The 18,358-nt window shown below is 37.0% G+C and overlaps 1 protein-coding gene across 4 annotated transcripts in view; it reads right to left on the bottom strand.

The window, feature by feature from the left end:
* Positions 1 to 18,358, bottom strand: part of SLC38A6 (solute carrier family 38 member 6) — a 48,082-nt gene that overhangs the window by 7,815 nt on the left and 21,909 nt on the right. For 2 of the 4 annotated variants that reach the window (XM_064511924.1, XM_064511925.1), the window contains exons 7-15: positions 15,116 to 15,210; positions 14,587 to 14,645; positions 9,434 to 9,496; positions 9,180 to 9,233; positions 7,564 to 7,643; positions 6,736 to 6,836; positions 1,670 to 1,794; positions 682 to 826; positions 485 to 579 (exon numbers count right to left, since the gene is read on the bottom strand). In XM_064511924.1, coding sequence (XP_064367994.1) covers positions 485 to 579; positions 682 to 826; positions 1,670 to 1,794; positions 6,736 to 6,836; positions 7,564 to 7,643; positions 9,180 to 9,233; positions 9,434 to 9,496; positions 14,587 to 14,645; positions 15,116 to 15,210 — 817 coding nt within the window. The remainder of the gene's footprint in view (positions 1 to 484; positions 580 to 681; positions 827 to 1,669; positions 1,795 to 6,735; positions 6,837 to 7,563; positions 7,644 to 9,179; positions 9,234 to 9,433; positions 9,497 to 14,586; positions 14,646 to 15,115; positions 15,211 to 18,358) is intronic. The other 2 variants (XM_064511926.1, XM_064511927.1) reach the window with 2 other exon arrangements.

Raw genomic sequence — 18,358 nt, 5'->3', positions numbered from 1 at the left:
ACAAAAAGCAGGCTGCTGCAGAAATTCCCACTAGAACTTAACCTACCATACCAACAGGGAACACAAAGGAAAAAAACGGTGTTTTTGAGAAGGCTTACTTAGAAAACAAGCATAAAAACAGTTTCACTCAAATACAGCTTGGCCTTTTTCCTGCTGCCCAAGCAAATGACATCAGAGCAATGCATAAAAACTCAGGAGAAACTGGATTAAAAGTCATGAACCTCTGAAAACTATACAGAAAAGCATGTATTCAGATCAACAGTCCACCATAGAGACACACTGCTAGTCAAAAATGTCCTGTAAGAAAGGAGTTTTAGAATGACCAGAGCTAACGTGAAGGATGGAAGAAAATGCTCACAGATTTTGTGAACTGCAGTGAAAAGGGGAACTTTGCCCCTTGTATTATATGCTCTACAGTATATTAAAAAGCAATTAATTAAAACCAATTTTTAATATAATTAGCACATGGGAAAAAATAGCATACCCCAAGTTTCTGTGGTGATAAGAAGTCTTCTCTGCTAAGTTTAAGATAAAACAGTCCAGGATATACAAAAAGCAAACACGTTGATGTGGTCGAACCTTTAAAAAACAGAAAGAAAGATTTTACTCGGAGCAAAACTTAAGGATATTGCTTTATCATAATACTAAACTTCTGGAAGTTAACATAAAAGAACACCTTACCAACTACTCCAAATACATTTTTGATGTCAGGCACGTACATTGCAAACAAAACAACAATTGTATTCAGTGTTAAAGTGACAAGGATATGGCAAATCCATGACACAGGAAGATCAGAGAAAAATACCATCAGCACAGCTTTCCTTGCCTATAAAACACGATGAAAAACATTGCATTGGTAAATAAATATATATATACATACATTTTGATCTTATTTCAATTTCCTAAATTTAAGGAAAACTATACCATTCAACATATGAAAGAATATTTTAAATTTAGTAATAGTAAAATTAAGTTCTGTCTTTCTGTAGCATGGAATTGACTTACATATTAAAGCTGTATTTGTCATGTGGTCATTAGTCTTAAGGAACCGTTCCTATTTTCCAGGGACAAGGAGAAGTTTGAGGATAATGCTTTGTCTCTGTGAGTGTGCTTTTTAGCAAATGTCAGCATACTGACAACTGGTATAAAACGTAAACATACATAGTTTTGCATCCATGAGGTTTTTTTTTTTTTTTGTCATTACTGAATGATTTCTTTCAGTTCTTTCATGCTATTAATAAGCTTAAGTAGATTTCTGATAGTGAAATAGGTCAATATATGTTTTCAATTTGCAATTAGATTGAGTTTTCAAACGTGTGCGTGTGTGTGCACGCACATATAGAAATGAAAATCCAAGTCAGCAAAACTCACTTTAAGAGGAAAAAAAAAAATCAAACTAAACAAACTTTAGATGTTCTGAATTCTCTAAATTAAAAACAATGCTGGAGGCTAGTTTTAATCTGAAATCTGTCTCAAAAGCACAAATTAGCTTAGTGGTTAGTTGTGATTCTGAAGCTTTCATGTAACATATGCAAATATGTGGTCTTTGATCAATCGCTTGACAAGAGAATAAGATACACAAGACTAGATGTGACTCAAATATTGCAGTCTGCAAAGCATTAGTCTTACCATTGCTTATGCCAGCTTCAAAATGTTTAGGAGTACTTACCGGGAAATGGATTAGAGGGACTGTCAAAATCACAGCAAATAGTATGGCAAGTTTAACAGTCATGATTACAGTATCATGTGGCAGGTACCTGCTGTAACCTTGCAGTAATTCGGAGTCCACTTTGTCTGAAAATCAAAAAATGAACTGCTTTGTTAATCAATTGAGAACTAAGAATAAAATAATTAGCTACACATACTAAATTGTGCATTAAAATTGATCATTCTGCTTGTGACTAATGCAGAGTGGGAGGGAGTGCACACAAGTATCACATTGGCAGAACTGGTATATCACTTCTACCTGATACATAACCTAGAGAAAACTGAAAAAACTTCAAGCAGCAAACCCCAGCCTTTGTTGAAGCCAAAGCTATCAAGAGAGGAGATACAAATATGGAGGAAAAAGGATTAGAAAGAAAGATATTCCAAGCTTATAGATGTCGCCTAAAAAACTTATCCAATCCACTAGTAAGGTAGTGTTATATTAAATCTTACCTGAACTTCACCATGTTAGCTAGGCTTTAAAAAAAAAAGACAACTTTTAGTGGCCTGAAACGATCAAGAAAAAACAGAGGCAAATGCTACAAAACTCCTGAAAATGTCTCAAAGAACTAAAGAAATTATACAGGTATTAGTACACACAAGCCTCAAACTTTTCTACAGTAGTTTAATAGTTTGAGAACAAAAAGCATTTTTCACAGATTAGAACGTGGATCTGGTGCAAGTCTGGACTACTAGATTTACTGATATTTGGCAAAAGGCTTAAAACTTCTAGTAAATAAAAAAATCAGAGGATGATGAGGAAAGATTTAATGGTTTGCAGGATAATGTTTTAAGAGCCCTGAACTACTGAAACTGAACATTCACGTAAACAACATTTAAGATAATTTTTTAGATAAACCTCATCTCAAAAGTACTGCTTCCATTTTATTAGAACAAAGAAAATGTATCTGGACCACTTAAGTTTCCTATCAGAATTTTTCCAACTGCAACAGGTCAGCAATATTGTAACTTATAGATTTACTTCTCTAGGCTCAAAAAACCTGCACGTAGCCTGCCAGAAATCAATTGGGAGATTTGTCCCTCCTAGGATTTGGTTTGGAGCAGGTGCTGGACAAGCCTGCTGACAAATACAGTTTAAGGAGAAAAAAATTCTTCAGCAGTGTGAAACATAAATTGTATCATTTTTGCTCAGTCTGTGATCTTGCTGAATAAAGAGCAGAGAATACAGGACATCAAGCCAAGGAAACAGCGCTGTAAAACTGGTTCTGTGCAACTGAAAGAGACACCACCAAATTCTTTGTTCACCTAAAACCAGAAACAAACTGACTTTGCTAAATTATCTGCATTGCCTTCTTTTGCCGAAACATTAAGTGATATACAAGGTGAAATTTCATGACTTGGGAGAAAAGCTGCAATTCTAATTGAAAAGAAGAAATCCTCAAAACTATGCTTGTTTGTGTGCTATTACTGGCTATATTTTCCAGTATTTTGCTGGATGGATAATATGGAGAAAGATAATTAGCATCAGTCATGCTTCTAAAAGGTATGTCTTATTAAAAAAAAAAATACCGACACTTGAGACTATCATTCTCTGTATGTGCAAATGAGTAGATGTAAGAAGCAAAACGATGACACCTGAAGGCTGTCAATTTGAATTCCTGTGTCACCCAGAGTATAACAGAGGAGAGCATCAGCAACACACCCAACCAGGTCAAACACACTTTCAAATGAGTGCTGTTTTCTTCAGCAATGAGTCTTCTGTGCTCTCCATCACACGCCTATTTAGCTTTGCAAAACTGATTCTGTTGTAGAATTACTATGTTATATATATCACGGGATACACCTTTGTAATAAGAGCTACTTTTATATGATTCAAGGCAAAAGTAGGACAAAAAATGATGCATCAGCACCTGCACCCTTCACCTTTTTCTCTGACTTCTGCCCTTTTAACCTAAAAAGTTGCACTGCTAACTAAGTTGACAGCAAAACCCAGAGCCCTGAAAGTGATCTGCTGCACCAGGCTGTTTGGGGCTTCAGAATGCACCAAAATCCAGTTGTTATATGAAGTTTTAAATTCACAGAAAGCAGTATAAAAACTTTTGAACTGCAGAAAGAGGAAGCACGTCTTCTTTCGAAGAAGGAACTCTTTTTTTGTTTTCAATTTAAAATAACATGTTTTACATTTTCTTGGACTGGTGTTCTAAAACAGGGAACAGATTCTCTCTATTTAAAGAAATGACAAAACAAGCAGGCAAAAAGTGGAAAAGGGAGTAGAAGCTTGCAAGGGGAAAAAAAGCCCTTGCAAACATCCACTGTTGGTTCATGTATTTTAGGCTCGTGGGTCTAAACACTACTAAAAGAAATGCTTGCTGAAACCCAGTAACATTCCCAGTGAAAAAGATGAAAGGACTGCAGTCAAGACAAGGCCTTGCCCCCAAAAACTCATGAGAGTGAAGGTAACCAGAACAGGAAAGGTTTCTAGCACTTTTTTCTTTTCTTTCTTCTTTTTTTTTCTTCTTCTTTTTTTTTTTTTTTTTTAACTTTTTGTTGAGATCTCATCTGGAGACAGAATTTATCCTGGACTGTGTTTAGAATCTATCACAGTGGCAGTCAAAGTTGTATTTTCCTACCAACCATGTAGAAACAATTAGGGAACACCAACGCCAGCCCCAGGAATAGCACTGCACCATTAAAAGATACACCTTTAAACCTTTAAAACTTGCCTGCTCTGTCACTAACAGATGCAGCTGGCTAGCAAATAGAAAGCATTGGACTACACTGTAATTAAGAAAAAAATCTAGAGGAATCAAATCTTTCTGACTTCACTATTGATATCAACAGCAAAGGTATCCCATTAGGGATTTCAAGACTCTCCAGATAATTTTTCAAAAGAAAAGAAATACTTTCAGACAGTTATGGTCAGACATACTCGGGAGAGGAGATGCCAAGTCCCTTAGAAATCTGTAATTATTAGCTGCTGAAAGCCTATATGCTTGGTGCTTTGTCAGACACTATCCCAACCCCATGATCCAGCAATGTAAAACACCAAAAAGTAGAGACAGATCCTAATCAGAACACTTTTCTCTTACTGTTTTACTGTCTCTTCTAAGAAATTTTAATCATTCCAATCAACACAGGTTAACATATGGTCATCTCATAAGAAGGATGAGTTTCCAGAAGGTGTTAAAAGAATCCTCATAGATGACTGTGATGCATTTACGTGACAGCATTTGTATAATATCACTCCAGAACATAGTTAAGATCACCAAGAGGAGGCATTCAATTTGACAATGCATTCTATGCAAGCAAAACATACCATAGCACAAATATAAAGCAGGATATACAGAGCCAAATGACATTTCTTAGAAAAGGCATCACTGTGACACTATATGACAGGATACTGAAAATACTGTCAAACTGCTCAACATTCAGAAGATCACAACACAGCCGCTAGCTATGTTACATAAGACAACTAAAATTGCTGTATAAAATAGACAGTCACCTACTTCTGACAATGTTATGATGGACCTTTTAAAAAAAAGCCACTATGTAGGTAAGAATTCTGAATCTTTCTGAGTATTTGGCAAACGTGAGAATAGTGGACAGTCATCTATGTTTAAACTCAGCTAAAAAACTGCACCCAAGAGTATTCAAGAGTTCAACCACAGAGTCATTAAACTGGTACTGAAACACATGGCCATGTAAGCTCTATAGCAAATGCAACTGAAAGGAGTCTGTAGTATTTGGTAGAGTAAGTTTCATATGTGTAAATTTAAAAGACAGAAACCCCACTTTTCTGTTTTGTAAGTAAAAAGGTATATTTACTTAATCAAACACTATCACTACCTACATCTCCCAGAAACTGACATCTGCAAAAAAACGTGCTCCTTGGTTCAGCACATACATTGAACAGACATAACCTCTGGCTCCAGAATTCCATGCACCACAAATTATTGAAGGCTGCAAGTGTGCCAGGAAGCCCAATGCCAAGCTGACGCTGTTCTGTTCTTCCCTAGGCTTTTTTCAGTGGCGTCCACTGCAGCCAAGGCACAAAACTAGATGCACTCTTTGCCCAATTCAGCTGTCCAAATTTTCTAATGTTCCTTATCATTTTTTTCCTCGAGTCCTCTAGTCTGTCTTCACCTAAGAAGTTGTCACTTTGTGCAAACCATTAAAGTGAAGTTTTCCTAAATTGGATGATTCATGGCACGTTTTTTCCCCACTTCCAGCAGAGTCTATTGAAATAGTTAGTGTTCTGGAAAATCTGTAAAAAATTCCCCCCCCCCCCCCCCGCCCCTCCCAAGGAAAAAAAAACCTCCAAGATACCCTACATGAGTCGTATCCAAGCTATTTTGGACAAGGACAAGCATGACTACAAAACTGCAGGTCTCCCTGATCTTAGGGCTGCCTTGCTGTGGGTCAAATTCCTCACAGGAGAGGCCTCAGTGCCAGTTACAGCTCACAAATGGACTGGGGATATCACAGGGTCAACAAGCATGCTGAATTTCACTAGTAGAGGTACAGCCTTAGAACAGGGGTTTAAAACTTGTTGGACCAGCAAACGACCATCAGGTCTCAAATCTTCTAACAGACCATCCTAATCTGTACACAAGTTTTAAGTGAAAATATTATACTTTCTAAAATATAGCAGCAGTCGGTAGACTACTTATGTAGTCTTACAGAACATCAGTAGACCATCAGCTACAGTTTAGGGACCAGTATCTTGCCAGTGTAACATTTTAGGCATAAACTCTGCAAAGTTTCCTATTTTACACATTGAGAAGTCAATGAGGCTATAATACTTTGCAGTTAGGTATATTCTTGTCTTCACAGGACCAAGATTCAAGAGGATCCAAGTTTATCAGTGCATAAAAAAGCCTGAAGTATCCCAAGTATTTTATAACTTCATAAGGATGTCTGTCAAAAGTGAATTACTCAGCATTTCAGTGAAATAAAAAATGTCTTGGGAGCAAAAAGACTTATTACAAATACTGTACAGCATAGGATGCATCAAGTATCATTTATTATTAGCTGGCATTCTAAAGAATACTTTAAGAATATACTTACCATAAAAAGTCAGGTACCCAAACAAAGCAGATATAAAGTAAATTAGGAAACTCAGACCAATTCCTGTGACTGTTACATTCTGCATCCTACTTTTGGTTGGACTAAAATGTAAAAGAAAAAAAAACCAAAAAAACAAAAACCAAAAAATGAGTGTTGTTTAATCTTTGTTGTGGAACACTGAACACAATGCAATCTATGGTGTAAGAAAAGAACAGCAGCTTGTCTTTTATAAGAAAGCATCCTCTCATTTTATGGCTGCAAAGCATTTGTTGAGGTCTGTTCTGTCAGTAACATTTAGCTCTTCTTAAAAGTATTTTTAATCTGGTAATTAAAATGTACTTTTCATGCAGACTACTAACATTGTCCCCATCTGGGAGAGAATTTAGACACACCAAGGTGATCTGTTATTTTTTAAATCAAAAATTTGATTTACACAGGACGATACATATTCAGAGCCAGGAACAGAATGTAGGTCAAAAAGCACTGAACCTGACCTGGCCAAATGCAGATTCAGTTACAGCAATAAAAATTAACTAGTAAGTACCTTAGCAAATGACCTTTTTCTCCAGATGGCCAAGACAATGTACTGACACTGATGATGGGATCATATTTGCTACTTTCCTCTCCTGTAAGAGAGGAAAAGCCAGTACTGACACAGACTAAAACTATACATATCCCAAAAATATGAAGGCTACTTTGTGCACATTGTTTGATGGCACTGACTTGAAAATAAAAAATATTCAAGGTTAATTTTGTATTTAGTATATAGAAAATGTAGCGGAAACATTATCACTATATTTTAATATTGCATGTGTTTCCATACATTACCTTTGGAGCTCACAGTAAATGGGTAAGACTGAGGTATGGCAGAGAAAAGAGAAGGCCATAGTTGGTATTGCATAAGCACTCTAAAATATAAGAAAAACATCTTTCATGCTATTTGTTATTACAGATGGTTAGAAAATTATCTGGATGAATTCAGTTCAATGCCTTGGAAGTCAGTGGAAATCTTTTCATGTTAGTGCTTCGAGATACGTATCTATAATGCAGAATGGCACCTCTGAATCGTTCCACAAAACCATACCTTTTCAACTAGTATCTCCTCACATGGTGGTCATAGCTTAACACGTCATGATGTCTATGAACTAACAACTGAAAGACTTTTTAGTTATATTGAGGCTGAGCACCTAAGCAAAAAGAGTAGGATTTGCTCCAGAGCTGGTAGGTCATTTCACAAAATTTTCTAAGGTAATAAAATTCTAATATCCATAACTTCCTGTCAAATTATTGATTCCCTTACCCTGACTTCACTGTTTTTGTATTACCTCTTCACAAAAATTTGGATATAGCAGCCAGAAAACATAACATGCTTTGGCATCTAAAGTTTTAAGATAGTTACATAATTACTGTTACTACTCAATCAGTAGTTTATTATTCCAAAAACTTGTACTAGAAGAGACGAATCATCTACCGTAGCTTATTTCAATTCCCAAGTAGGAATAAGCTAAACTATAACAAATATTTTTAAACTGACATAATCAGGGCCAGTAAAACTATGCCATTTTCAATTGATTAAGCTAAAATGGCAAAACATAGTAGAGATGAGTCCCAAGACTCTACAAAGCACTAAAGGTCAGACAAAAGGCTGTAATCTCACAGTAGACGTTTCTGGTCGAAGCAAAACTTCTCCTTTGATCTACCAGTTAACAGTTGCCTTATGTTTGCGTTGTCCAAGATTTCTTTTTTCTTTTTTTGGAGGGAGTGGGGGGCGGGAGATGGGTGAGGGTCAGATTTTGTATTCTTTCAGACAAATGCAACCAACTGCGTCCCTCTCAAATTCCAATACACTACCGGCCTATCCCAGTTTATTCTTCTCTTTATCTCTTCCTTTCCACCCCACAGAGACTACTCAGTTCTACATGATACTTCCTTTCCTACATGCCCTGATGAGTGGTGACAGGATTTAAATGTCACGTTAATTATCAAACACCAGATCTGGCATCCAATGCAATGCACAAGATTGCATTTGGCCTGAAGAATTACCTTCAGGTGAGAAAACAACTAACGGTTTAAGGAAACCTGTTCTGCTTTGGAAGGAACAGAAAGCGTGCATACAATCAAGCAGCACTGACTTCCAGCTGAGGGCATATTTAGTTGGCTTATAGCAGTTACCTAACTGCACCATGAGGGTGACCACCACAGCATCTGTTATACTTAATGTGGGTCATAGCTGCAAAGTGTTTTCATAAATGCTAACTGTGACAACTGACATTCATATAAAAAAAAAGAGTGAGACTGGATAACAATCAGCAACAGGTATAGGAAATGCTTCAGCAGCCTATAATTAGTTTTATGGATGAACAGTCTACCCAGGATAAGGTTTAAACCCCAGTTCTTTAAGAACAACCCCCCTTAGTTAGCCTATTGTTAATAGAGAATATTACCTCTTTTGAAAGATGAAAGAGCTTTGCTTTACACTCCCCAGTAGAATTTGAAATCTGTAAAACATATATACAAAAAAGTGACATAATAAAAGAATGACCACAAACCACAGACCTGAAACTTTATAGTTTCTAGATAATAAAATCATAATGATTGAGAAGGAATTTAAATTACAAGTAATTCTGAAAGTGTTAATGTAGAAAGCATTACAGGTATTAATAAAATTAGAAGAGCTTCAAAACAGCATGTACTTTACCTGTAAGTTCTCTGCACTGTTTAGAGGTAGAGGACAAGGGATGGACCATTTTTTAATTATAATCTGTAAAGACAACATATTTGATGTATAAATGATATCTTAAAAATGAGGTTAATTTAGAAGTACATGTAGCTAATATATCAGACTTGGTATACAAAGCATGAAGCTATACCCACCACAAACTAATTTGCTTGACTGCTAGACAGCTAGGCCACAGGAAGGAGGACTTGACAGAAAAACTTGTCGGTGCCATTCCATACAGCTGCTTGCCATGCACAGCTGCTAGCCTTATGGCTCGCCTGTGCGGAGGTGGTGTACTGAAATGAGGTCTGACATGAACCGTAATGCAACCAGTACTCTGCACCCACTCTCTGTGCTTTTTCCATGCTAACCGCCTCCCATACAGAATAGCTGCTCTGTGTTAGCTATCCCAGGCTCGCTCTTAAGTAGACAAGCCCTTAACAGAGATAGAGCACAGCCTAGGGCTAATCTTAAAAGGCAGAAACATATGGTTTGGACTAGAAAGCAGAGGAAAAACAATAAATGCAATTATTGTCCCAGAATGTCATTGGAGCTTTATCTACACCCTGCTGGTTTAGGGACCGCCAAGAAACAGGGCTGAAAATCAAAGGGAAATTAAAATAAGAAAGGTTACCGCCTCTTTCAAGAGTCCAGTTTAAAATGATAGTTGCATTGCTCTCCTTACCCTAATTAATTTCCTATTGTAGTTGCCTGGCTTTTTAGAGGTTATAATACTTTTGAGGCCTGGAGCAAATAATTAAAAACTTAATTAAAGACTCCGATTCATGAGAAGAATAACATGGAAGAGAGCTCTTCTTCTGTCTCAAGAAATCTACTGTTTGCTTTCCGCCAAGTGGCGTTTCCCAGAGAATAAAGATTAGATGCTCCCTCTTGTCACCAGTGCCAAGAGAAGCAAACAAATGCTACCTCCAGACAAAATATGGGGAAAGAAAACAGAGGGCATATGGCAATCATACATGTCTTAAATTCCATGACTTAGAAAAACAACTCACAGCAACTCAAGGTACAGAACGTGGAAGTGGCTTGCTCAAAAGTGGTTTGTGACCTCCAAGAAAAATGATTATCAATGGAAATGGGAATCTTCCAGCCACATTTCTGACACTAAATTGGTGTTACTTCATATCAGGAGATTTGTTCTTATCTGGTCACTGCTTGGCTAAACTGCCTCCCTCCAAGCAATGTAAATTGAAGCTTTATCTAAGCAAAGGTATAAGAGGGGAGGTGAAGATTCCAACAGTACAGCAAGAAGCTCAACCAAAAAGCAAGCAGCAAGCAAGAGTCACAGGGTATGAGAGGGGAGACCAGAGAAGCCAGAACAGTAGACTGCAGAAGACTATGAGCAGCAAGAGAGAGGGACAAGTGGTGTTCTAGGATGGTCGTTCTCAAAAAAAATCCAAAAAGTACAAAAGCAAGGGGAAAAAGAGTTTCCCCTTTGGGAGGCTCAGAATGTACCAAATGTGGAAAAATGTGAGAAATCCCAGAAAAAAATCCATTTGGCTTTGTTGTCCTTTCCCACAAATTACGTCCTCTCCAGCCACCACCTGAACAGTGTAACATTAAAGGCAAGCAAAAGGGAGAGGAAGGCAAGGACAAAACACTAAAACCTGATTTGGGCCTGCAGGCATGCATACGACTGCCACATGGTCACCTCTGCTTCACCTCTTCCCTTCACACTAGGCAGCACGAGGCATCTAGGAGCTGAGACACAGACGCAAACCGTTGCTGCTCTGGCACCACAACCATGGATACACAGCTGTGCTACCCCTTCCCAGGGAGCCTAAGCCTGTCAGTTAGCTGAAGACATCTACAAGGCCGAGCTACCAAGCAAAGTTTTTTTTCTAGGAGATCTCTGTGTATGCAAAAGGTAATGAAATAGGGAAACTAAAGGAGAGGCTTTGGAGGCTCCAAGGTAAAAGGCTTTGTGGGAGCTCTGGCTACAGTTGGAAGAGGCTTCCTAAGCAATGAAATGGTGCATGAAGCTAAAGTGCAGGTCTTGAGGAAAGTAAATTGTGCTTGGGATTTGCAGGCAGATGGATCAGCGTTTCCCGCAGGCTAAAGAGTGAAGGCATATGCATGCAGAAACAATGCAGAGAGGGGGCCAAGAAAATGTGAAACTTAAAATCTGAAGAACACTCTTTTAAAATGAAATGAATACAGATTCAGAAATAAAAACTGAAAAGAAAATGAAAGACAACAAAAGGAAAAGCACTAGATGTATTTAAAATCTGTACTTTTATTTGCCTACCTGCTCAATTACTCAGATCTGTTTGGGTCCCTGACTGTACTCGACAGTGTATTCGTAATGAGGTCACCAACAGGAAGAGATTTTAAATTGGCAGTAGCCAAGTTAGCTAAGCACTCATGCAGACAGCATAGACAATCTTCCTCTGAAACTTTAAACCCATTTCGTATAAACGTCGTCTTTCGAGTATAACAAACATTTGGTTTTAAGTGGAAAAAATCCCCCAAACTCAAACATAAATTCTAATGTAAATAGGGTATATTAAACCCACACCAAAAACACTCTAAAAAATAAAGTCAGAGGTCTCAAAATGTTCTAGCATTCCCACTGATGTTGCTTTTCCATATCCTGCAGTGGGAAAACAGGCACCCCTTGCTGTCGAGCAGTACCGAGAGCGCTCAGCTAAGAGGGGCTCTCTGTGCTTCACATCATCCATTACACATGGCAGGGTCCCAATCGGCATCAGAACATTCTGTTCTCGGAGCACAAGCAGGAGATTCCGAAAAATACTGCCAGGAATCAGTAACACCCATGTTGAACAAGCTACCAATAGGGATGTCTCCACAAAAAAATCTGCCTTTACTCTTCACCAATATTCAATATAGCAAGAGGGGAGATTAAAAGAAAGCAACAAGCACAAGCACATTTAATTTCTCTTCATATAGGATTCAAGTCAGGGAAAAGCAATCAGAAACGAAAGTGCTTCAGGACCTCACAGAATCTGGCTTTGAATTAGTAGTTACACATTCACATTTTCTCCTCCATCTTGGTGTTTTCGTTTTTTTCCCAGTGAAGACAATAACCAATATCTTAATTTCACAGGAAAAGACACTGAAGGACAGCCAGGAGGTATGTGACCTGTCGAGGTCCCTCGGCAGAGCGCAGAGAGAACAAAGAAGAGTCTCTCAACTTTGTGCTCCGTGCACTCACTGGACCATACTGACCAAGACATATGCTGTCTATTGTACCTCTCTTTTCTGCAGGCAGTACTAAAATCGTGGCTTGCTGGCGTAAAGCTGAACAGATGGTATGCACTTGAAAACGCACAGAATTATTGTATATGCAAAACATAATTGTATTACTTCCATATGACTAACAGAGTTTTCTTCTGGAACAAATTAAAACATATCTGCTGTACAGAAATTAACATTGTGCAAACAAAAATGCCATTTCAACAGTGCATGTCACCCACTCCAAAGCACTGAGATATGAAAATGAAAATGCATTTAATGCCTCTTAGTTTCAGCACCTACACAAGTCAGAGAAGATATTCGGTAAAGGGTGTTAGTTTTCTTTAAACATCCATGTTTTTTAAAAAACATGACCTCAGTAAGATTTGTTTTGGCTCTTTCTTTGTCACTTAACAACAAAAAATAAGCACACAATTTTTATCATTTCATAATAAATCTAGTAGTCTGTGTACTCCTTAATTAACACTTTCTACCAATGTTTTTTGCTGTACAGAATCAGAACTAAACTTCACGTCCAAACATCTTATAGCTTCACAGGTCTGTGTGCAAGGCTTGTTTACACACTTGCCTCTTCTGAGCCCAATATTATTTTCAAATGCATATACCCATTACAACGGCTTACTGCAGAGATGTGTACGCATTTCCATCGAAATTTAGGAACTGAACTTATTTTAAAACTGTTGGAAGTAGCTTCAGGCCAAGACCTATCTAAGCATTATAGTTAGCTTTTTTTTTTTTTTTTTTTTTTTTTTTTAAAGAGAAATTTTAGGGGAGAGGTCAAAAGTTAAGGTAATTCATAAATATTACAAACAAATTTCCATTAGCCCTGGAGAGGCTGTTGCTGTTTCTCAATGCTCTACTGAGGAAGAATACTTCCCAAGGTCCTACAAACACCACAAGTCTCGAGGGATACCCTAGGGAGATGTTTTGACAGCTTTGAAGTTTGGTTTTATCACATGGTTTAGTTCCTAATGGATTGCCTTGGTCTCCCGGATGGCATGTTTGTTCAACTTGCCTTCAACTCTGTTTATCCCTTTGTAAAACAGGTATTAAATGCAAGTCAACGCAAGCCAGAATGACGGGAGAGAAGGGGAACATTTTTCCAGGCTCCCAAATAAGACTCTTGTTTCTATACCTAGATGACAGAGTGCGAGTTGCTTGGCTGTACTACCTATTACACATGTGCATTAACATACTCCTTTCCTGGGGGGGGCGGGGGGACAGGCAACTTAAAGGCACATTTTTCCTCTTAGATCTGCCTAGCAGGTCTCATTTGTGATATCTGGAAACATCTACCTCACAGGGGCCTTGAGAGGGTGAATATCAGGGTCAAAAACCCCCATATGGCTTAGAGAAAAGAACTTTTCCTTTCAGCAGGGGAAAAAAGAATAAGGTCATTGACATATTAATGAATCTTGTAAACTGCCTTAATAAAGTTCTAGTTTTCTTTGCCTTTTTTTGAACTCTGTCACTCCATCATACATGTAAATTTAATTTATTTGGAATATATTAAATTTTCTTCTGCGCTAGTTACAGTAAGTCATAGTTAGAAGCTAAGAAAACAGAATTCCATTCCATTAGTAGTAGGGAAACAAAAGTATACGTGCCAGTTCCCTTCACTGCACCGTCAGCAAAACAAAAATATTGCTACATTTACCAGTCCAAAATATAATTATTTTAAATCTTTTCACATGCTTGAAAGTTCACACACATTTTCATGCCTCAGCAAAATACATGTCATTTCTCCAAGCAAATATATACTGAACTTGAAGAAAAGTCTAAATTTTACATAAAACATAAGGGGGGAGGGAAAGACAATTCATTTCAAAACAGGCTTATAAAAACATTTAAATAACAAGGAAAAAAACAGATAAGCTGTGCACTGATTTTTAACTTACCACAAGAGCAAAGTACACCATAAAGAAAAATGATAAACTACTTGTGTAGCCAAGAAAGCCTGTAAAATAACAGTAAAAATAAAAGAGAATTTATAAGGAAAGTGATCCTAATGTACAGCTAAAGCTTTACATTTTAGGCATGTTTTCTATTACAGTGCTTGGTATCTGGGGCTTAGGACTCAGAATAACAACATTCCAACTGCCTGTCACAGATCATTTATGTAGTTTTGTAGGGCAGAATTAGAACTGGCTTACCACTAATGGCATGCTGTAAGTAAATGCAGCTCTTTAATGTTCTGCTGTAAAGATTTTATTTTAGTATTGCAGACAAAATACTACTGCAACCCAAGTAATAGGTTAACTAGGCAGGGCTGGAAAGCAGAGCATGCTACAACAACTTAAGTAGTCCCCACCATCACCAGCCCCCTGCCAGTTAAAATAAATAAATAACCCATTAAGGTTTTAAAGTCTTCAATTGTAATTACTACTAAAATAGAATAATACTCGCTTCTCTCCTTTAATTACTCACCGATTTTAGGAAGAAGTGCAAGAGGAAAAACAACGCAGACCGAAGTAATCAGCAGCAGCAGTCTCCCATCAAGGTACCAAGACCTGTTGGAAAAGCTACTTATGATTGATACAAAGTTCAAGAGTCCTAAAAAAAGTATGTTCTCCTTTAAAACTGAAATCTTGGACAAATAACCACTAGGACAACAAATAATTTCCAGGCTCACATGCTATTTATACAGGTTTGTATTCTCAGTTTTTTTACGGCGATACTAAAATAGAGTTCTCAGACAACGAGGAAGCAGAGCACTGTCCCGTCACGCACCAGCGCTGCAAGCAATCTTCCATAGGCGAATGCCTGCATCGATCAGAGGGCTGATCTGCGTGAAGCTTTTTCTCAACAGCACAGTATGCAAATCCCTCCCTGCCTTCTTTATTCAAAGCAATGATTAGAGAGCAAGGATGTCTCATACCCTACAGATTTCTTACAGAAGTGCTTGTATGGTATGCTACATCTGTCTCGAACGGGGTTACTCTCTCTGCATTGCACTTTTACATGACTGGAAGAAATAGCAATTTTAATTCCCACTTGCTGCAGAACCTCCCCCCCAGCTTATTTCTACACGACCATAGGTCCTTACAATTTTCAAGAAGTGTGAAGTGGAAAGCAAAGCTATCTAAAAGTCAACCTATTTCTTTTAAAACTCAGTTCTGATTTCTAAACATTCTAACTTTCCCCTCTGCCTAAGTTTCATTATACCTATCACCACTGGGTCCTCACAGTACAAGAAGAAACCAAGTAAGCCATCTTTCAAGTGACTCGAAATAATATTTTTGCTATCCAGAGATGAAATAGGAAAGATCAGGAATAAAGAGGTCTTTTTCATCTTTAATTTTGCGCAAAGTGATCACTCATTCTTTGTATGCATATACACACAAGAATAACAGGGTATAAAGACAGAAATGATAATGTAATATGCTAATAATATTTATACAACAATATACATATAAAAAAGCATTGTAGTGCTATATGAAGTCTTAATGCAGTTAAAATCTACTTAAAGTGTCAAAATCTCAAACCTGAACAAAGGAAAGTACAGATGTATAAGTTAAGAAACAGAAACATCTTGAGGGTAGCTCCCCCTAACTTGGTAATAACCATATCCTGTACTGATAAACATCTTGCACATCAGTCTCCGACTTTACTACCTATAAACACCTTGGCCTTTGACCTTCAAGTTTATTTAGTCCAGGATATGGTTAGCACCTAATAAACAGGCAGCACCTCAAGTTATCATAAGAAAAGTAGCATAACACCTGTGTTAAAGAAAAATTACCTTATACACTTATTAACGACTATCATATATAGGGGACAAACACTTATGCCGCTTGTTTAAACAAAAATATATGTAATATAAATGAATACAGAAATTTCGAGGCTGAGGGCATCTTTGCTCTATCAAGATCAAAGTGTCCCTTAAGTGACAATCTCTATATAAAAAATTGCTCAAAATACATCACCCTTCGAAAAATGTACTACTAGCCTAGGTCTGCTACTGCTTCAGGTAAAAAGCAACTTTACCAGGATAAGCTGTTTGCTGTAGTATTGTTAATATCATTTCATCCTATCCAACCCAGGCCTTCAGCTATAAAAGCAGAAGCAAAAGGCATTTCACATTTACAGGTGTTCTCTTAAAGAAGATTTTAACTATTATGTTAACTAGTATGTTATTGAGTTCGCATTTGCAAAGCATACCTTGCTATATTTAATATTCACATTTTTAAATTGTTTTTTTCTTTCTTTCTTTCATGGCAGATGTTAGTATTAGAAGCAACAGGAGAGTATACAGGTATATAAGGAATGCTGCACTGTGTGTGAGATTAGCTAAAATGCCTCAGATACGTATATGTGGGACCTCTACATTAGGTCACCTGATTCTGTCTAAGCATGCAGCAAATCCATAGTTTCCATCATAGCCTGTGAGTTCAGCAGGCCAGAGAAAAATGTTATTTTGGTTATTCTCTTGTAAAGGGAAAAAAAACACTGGTGGGGGGAGAGAGGGAGAAAAAATACAATAAAAGGATGTGAAACAGGAGAAAAAATAATTTTGCAAGCTGTTTAATTTGTGAATATACAATTCTTTTATTTAAAAAGATTTCCCAAAAACAAAACAGTGGACCATCTACTAGTTATCAAAAAGTCAATTTTTTTCTCAAAATACTGCAGTAAAAATACACTTGTTTTTCAAAGGCAGTATAAATGTTTTTGTATTTCCTTTAAAATCAGTTCAATCTGCAAATTTAATTCTATATGATAAAAGTGCTCAAAATATCAAGTATGGAATATAAATCTTTGACTCTACTGAAAATACTTCAGCATGCAGATGTTCCTCATCCCTCCCCCATATTTTAACTAAAAGCAGACATTTATAAATCGCTTTAATTTCATTCCTGAATGCAACAGGACAAGAGATTCATATGTTCTAAATTAGGATCTTACGCTCAGTCCGTATCAATTATATAACACACAAGCAAGACAACTTAATTGCATCAATCATATCCTCCTGACAGGGTCATTAAATGTTAACAGAGGGCTCACAAATTACAACTTTTTAACACAATCCTCATTTGAAACTATGTTCATGTCATCAAAACTATGCTGAAATCTTGATATGCAGACTGATGCATCTCGACTTGTAATTAAGAACTGTTTATATTGTATGTTTTTGTTTTTTAATAAAGACATGAACATGTATTACACACTGGCTCTGATCCTTTCAAACACATGCACACATGCTTACCTTCATCTATAAAAATAATTCCATGTGCAAAACATTCTTTAAACGTATTCCATAAAAGTATGTTTGGGGATGATATATGTATACAAAGTATTTTTTGCAGATAGCTTAACTGACACTTTTGATACATTCTAACTACATTTTAAGATAAATTCTGCACCCAAATGAAAGCATATCAGATGCCACACTGACTTAACAAAAACAGAACAGTCATACAACCACATCTGGAAACAAGTGGTCTAGTTAAAATAGTTCAATCAAACCAGTCAATATTTATGCCCTTTGCATAAATAAGTTGCTATTTAGGTTTGATATTAGATTACATAGTTGCATGGAACTATCTCCTACAATTAAAAAACTCTATCACTAAAGAGTTATTCTAACATCTGTGAAGAAATATACATAAACAAAAGATTATGATATATCCTGGCACTTAATATGGCAAAACGTATGAAATATAGATGTGG

Source organism: Dromaius novaehollandiae, chromosome 5, assembly GCF_036370855.1.
Source record: "Dromaius novaehollandiae isolate bDroNov1 chromosome 5, bDroNov1.hap1, whole genome shotgun sequence".
In the NCBI taxonomy this organism is placed as follows: Eukaryota; Metazoa; Chordata; class Aves; order Casuariiformes; family Dromaiidae; genus Dromaius; species Dromaius novaehollandiae.
This window is presented reverse-complemented; position numbering and strand designations above follow the sequence as displayed.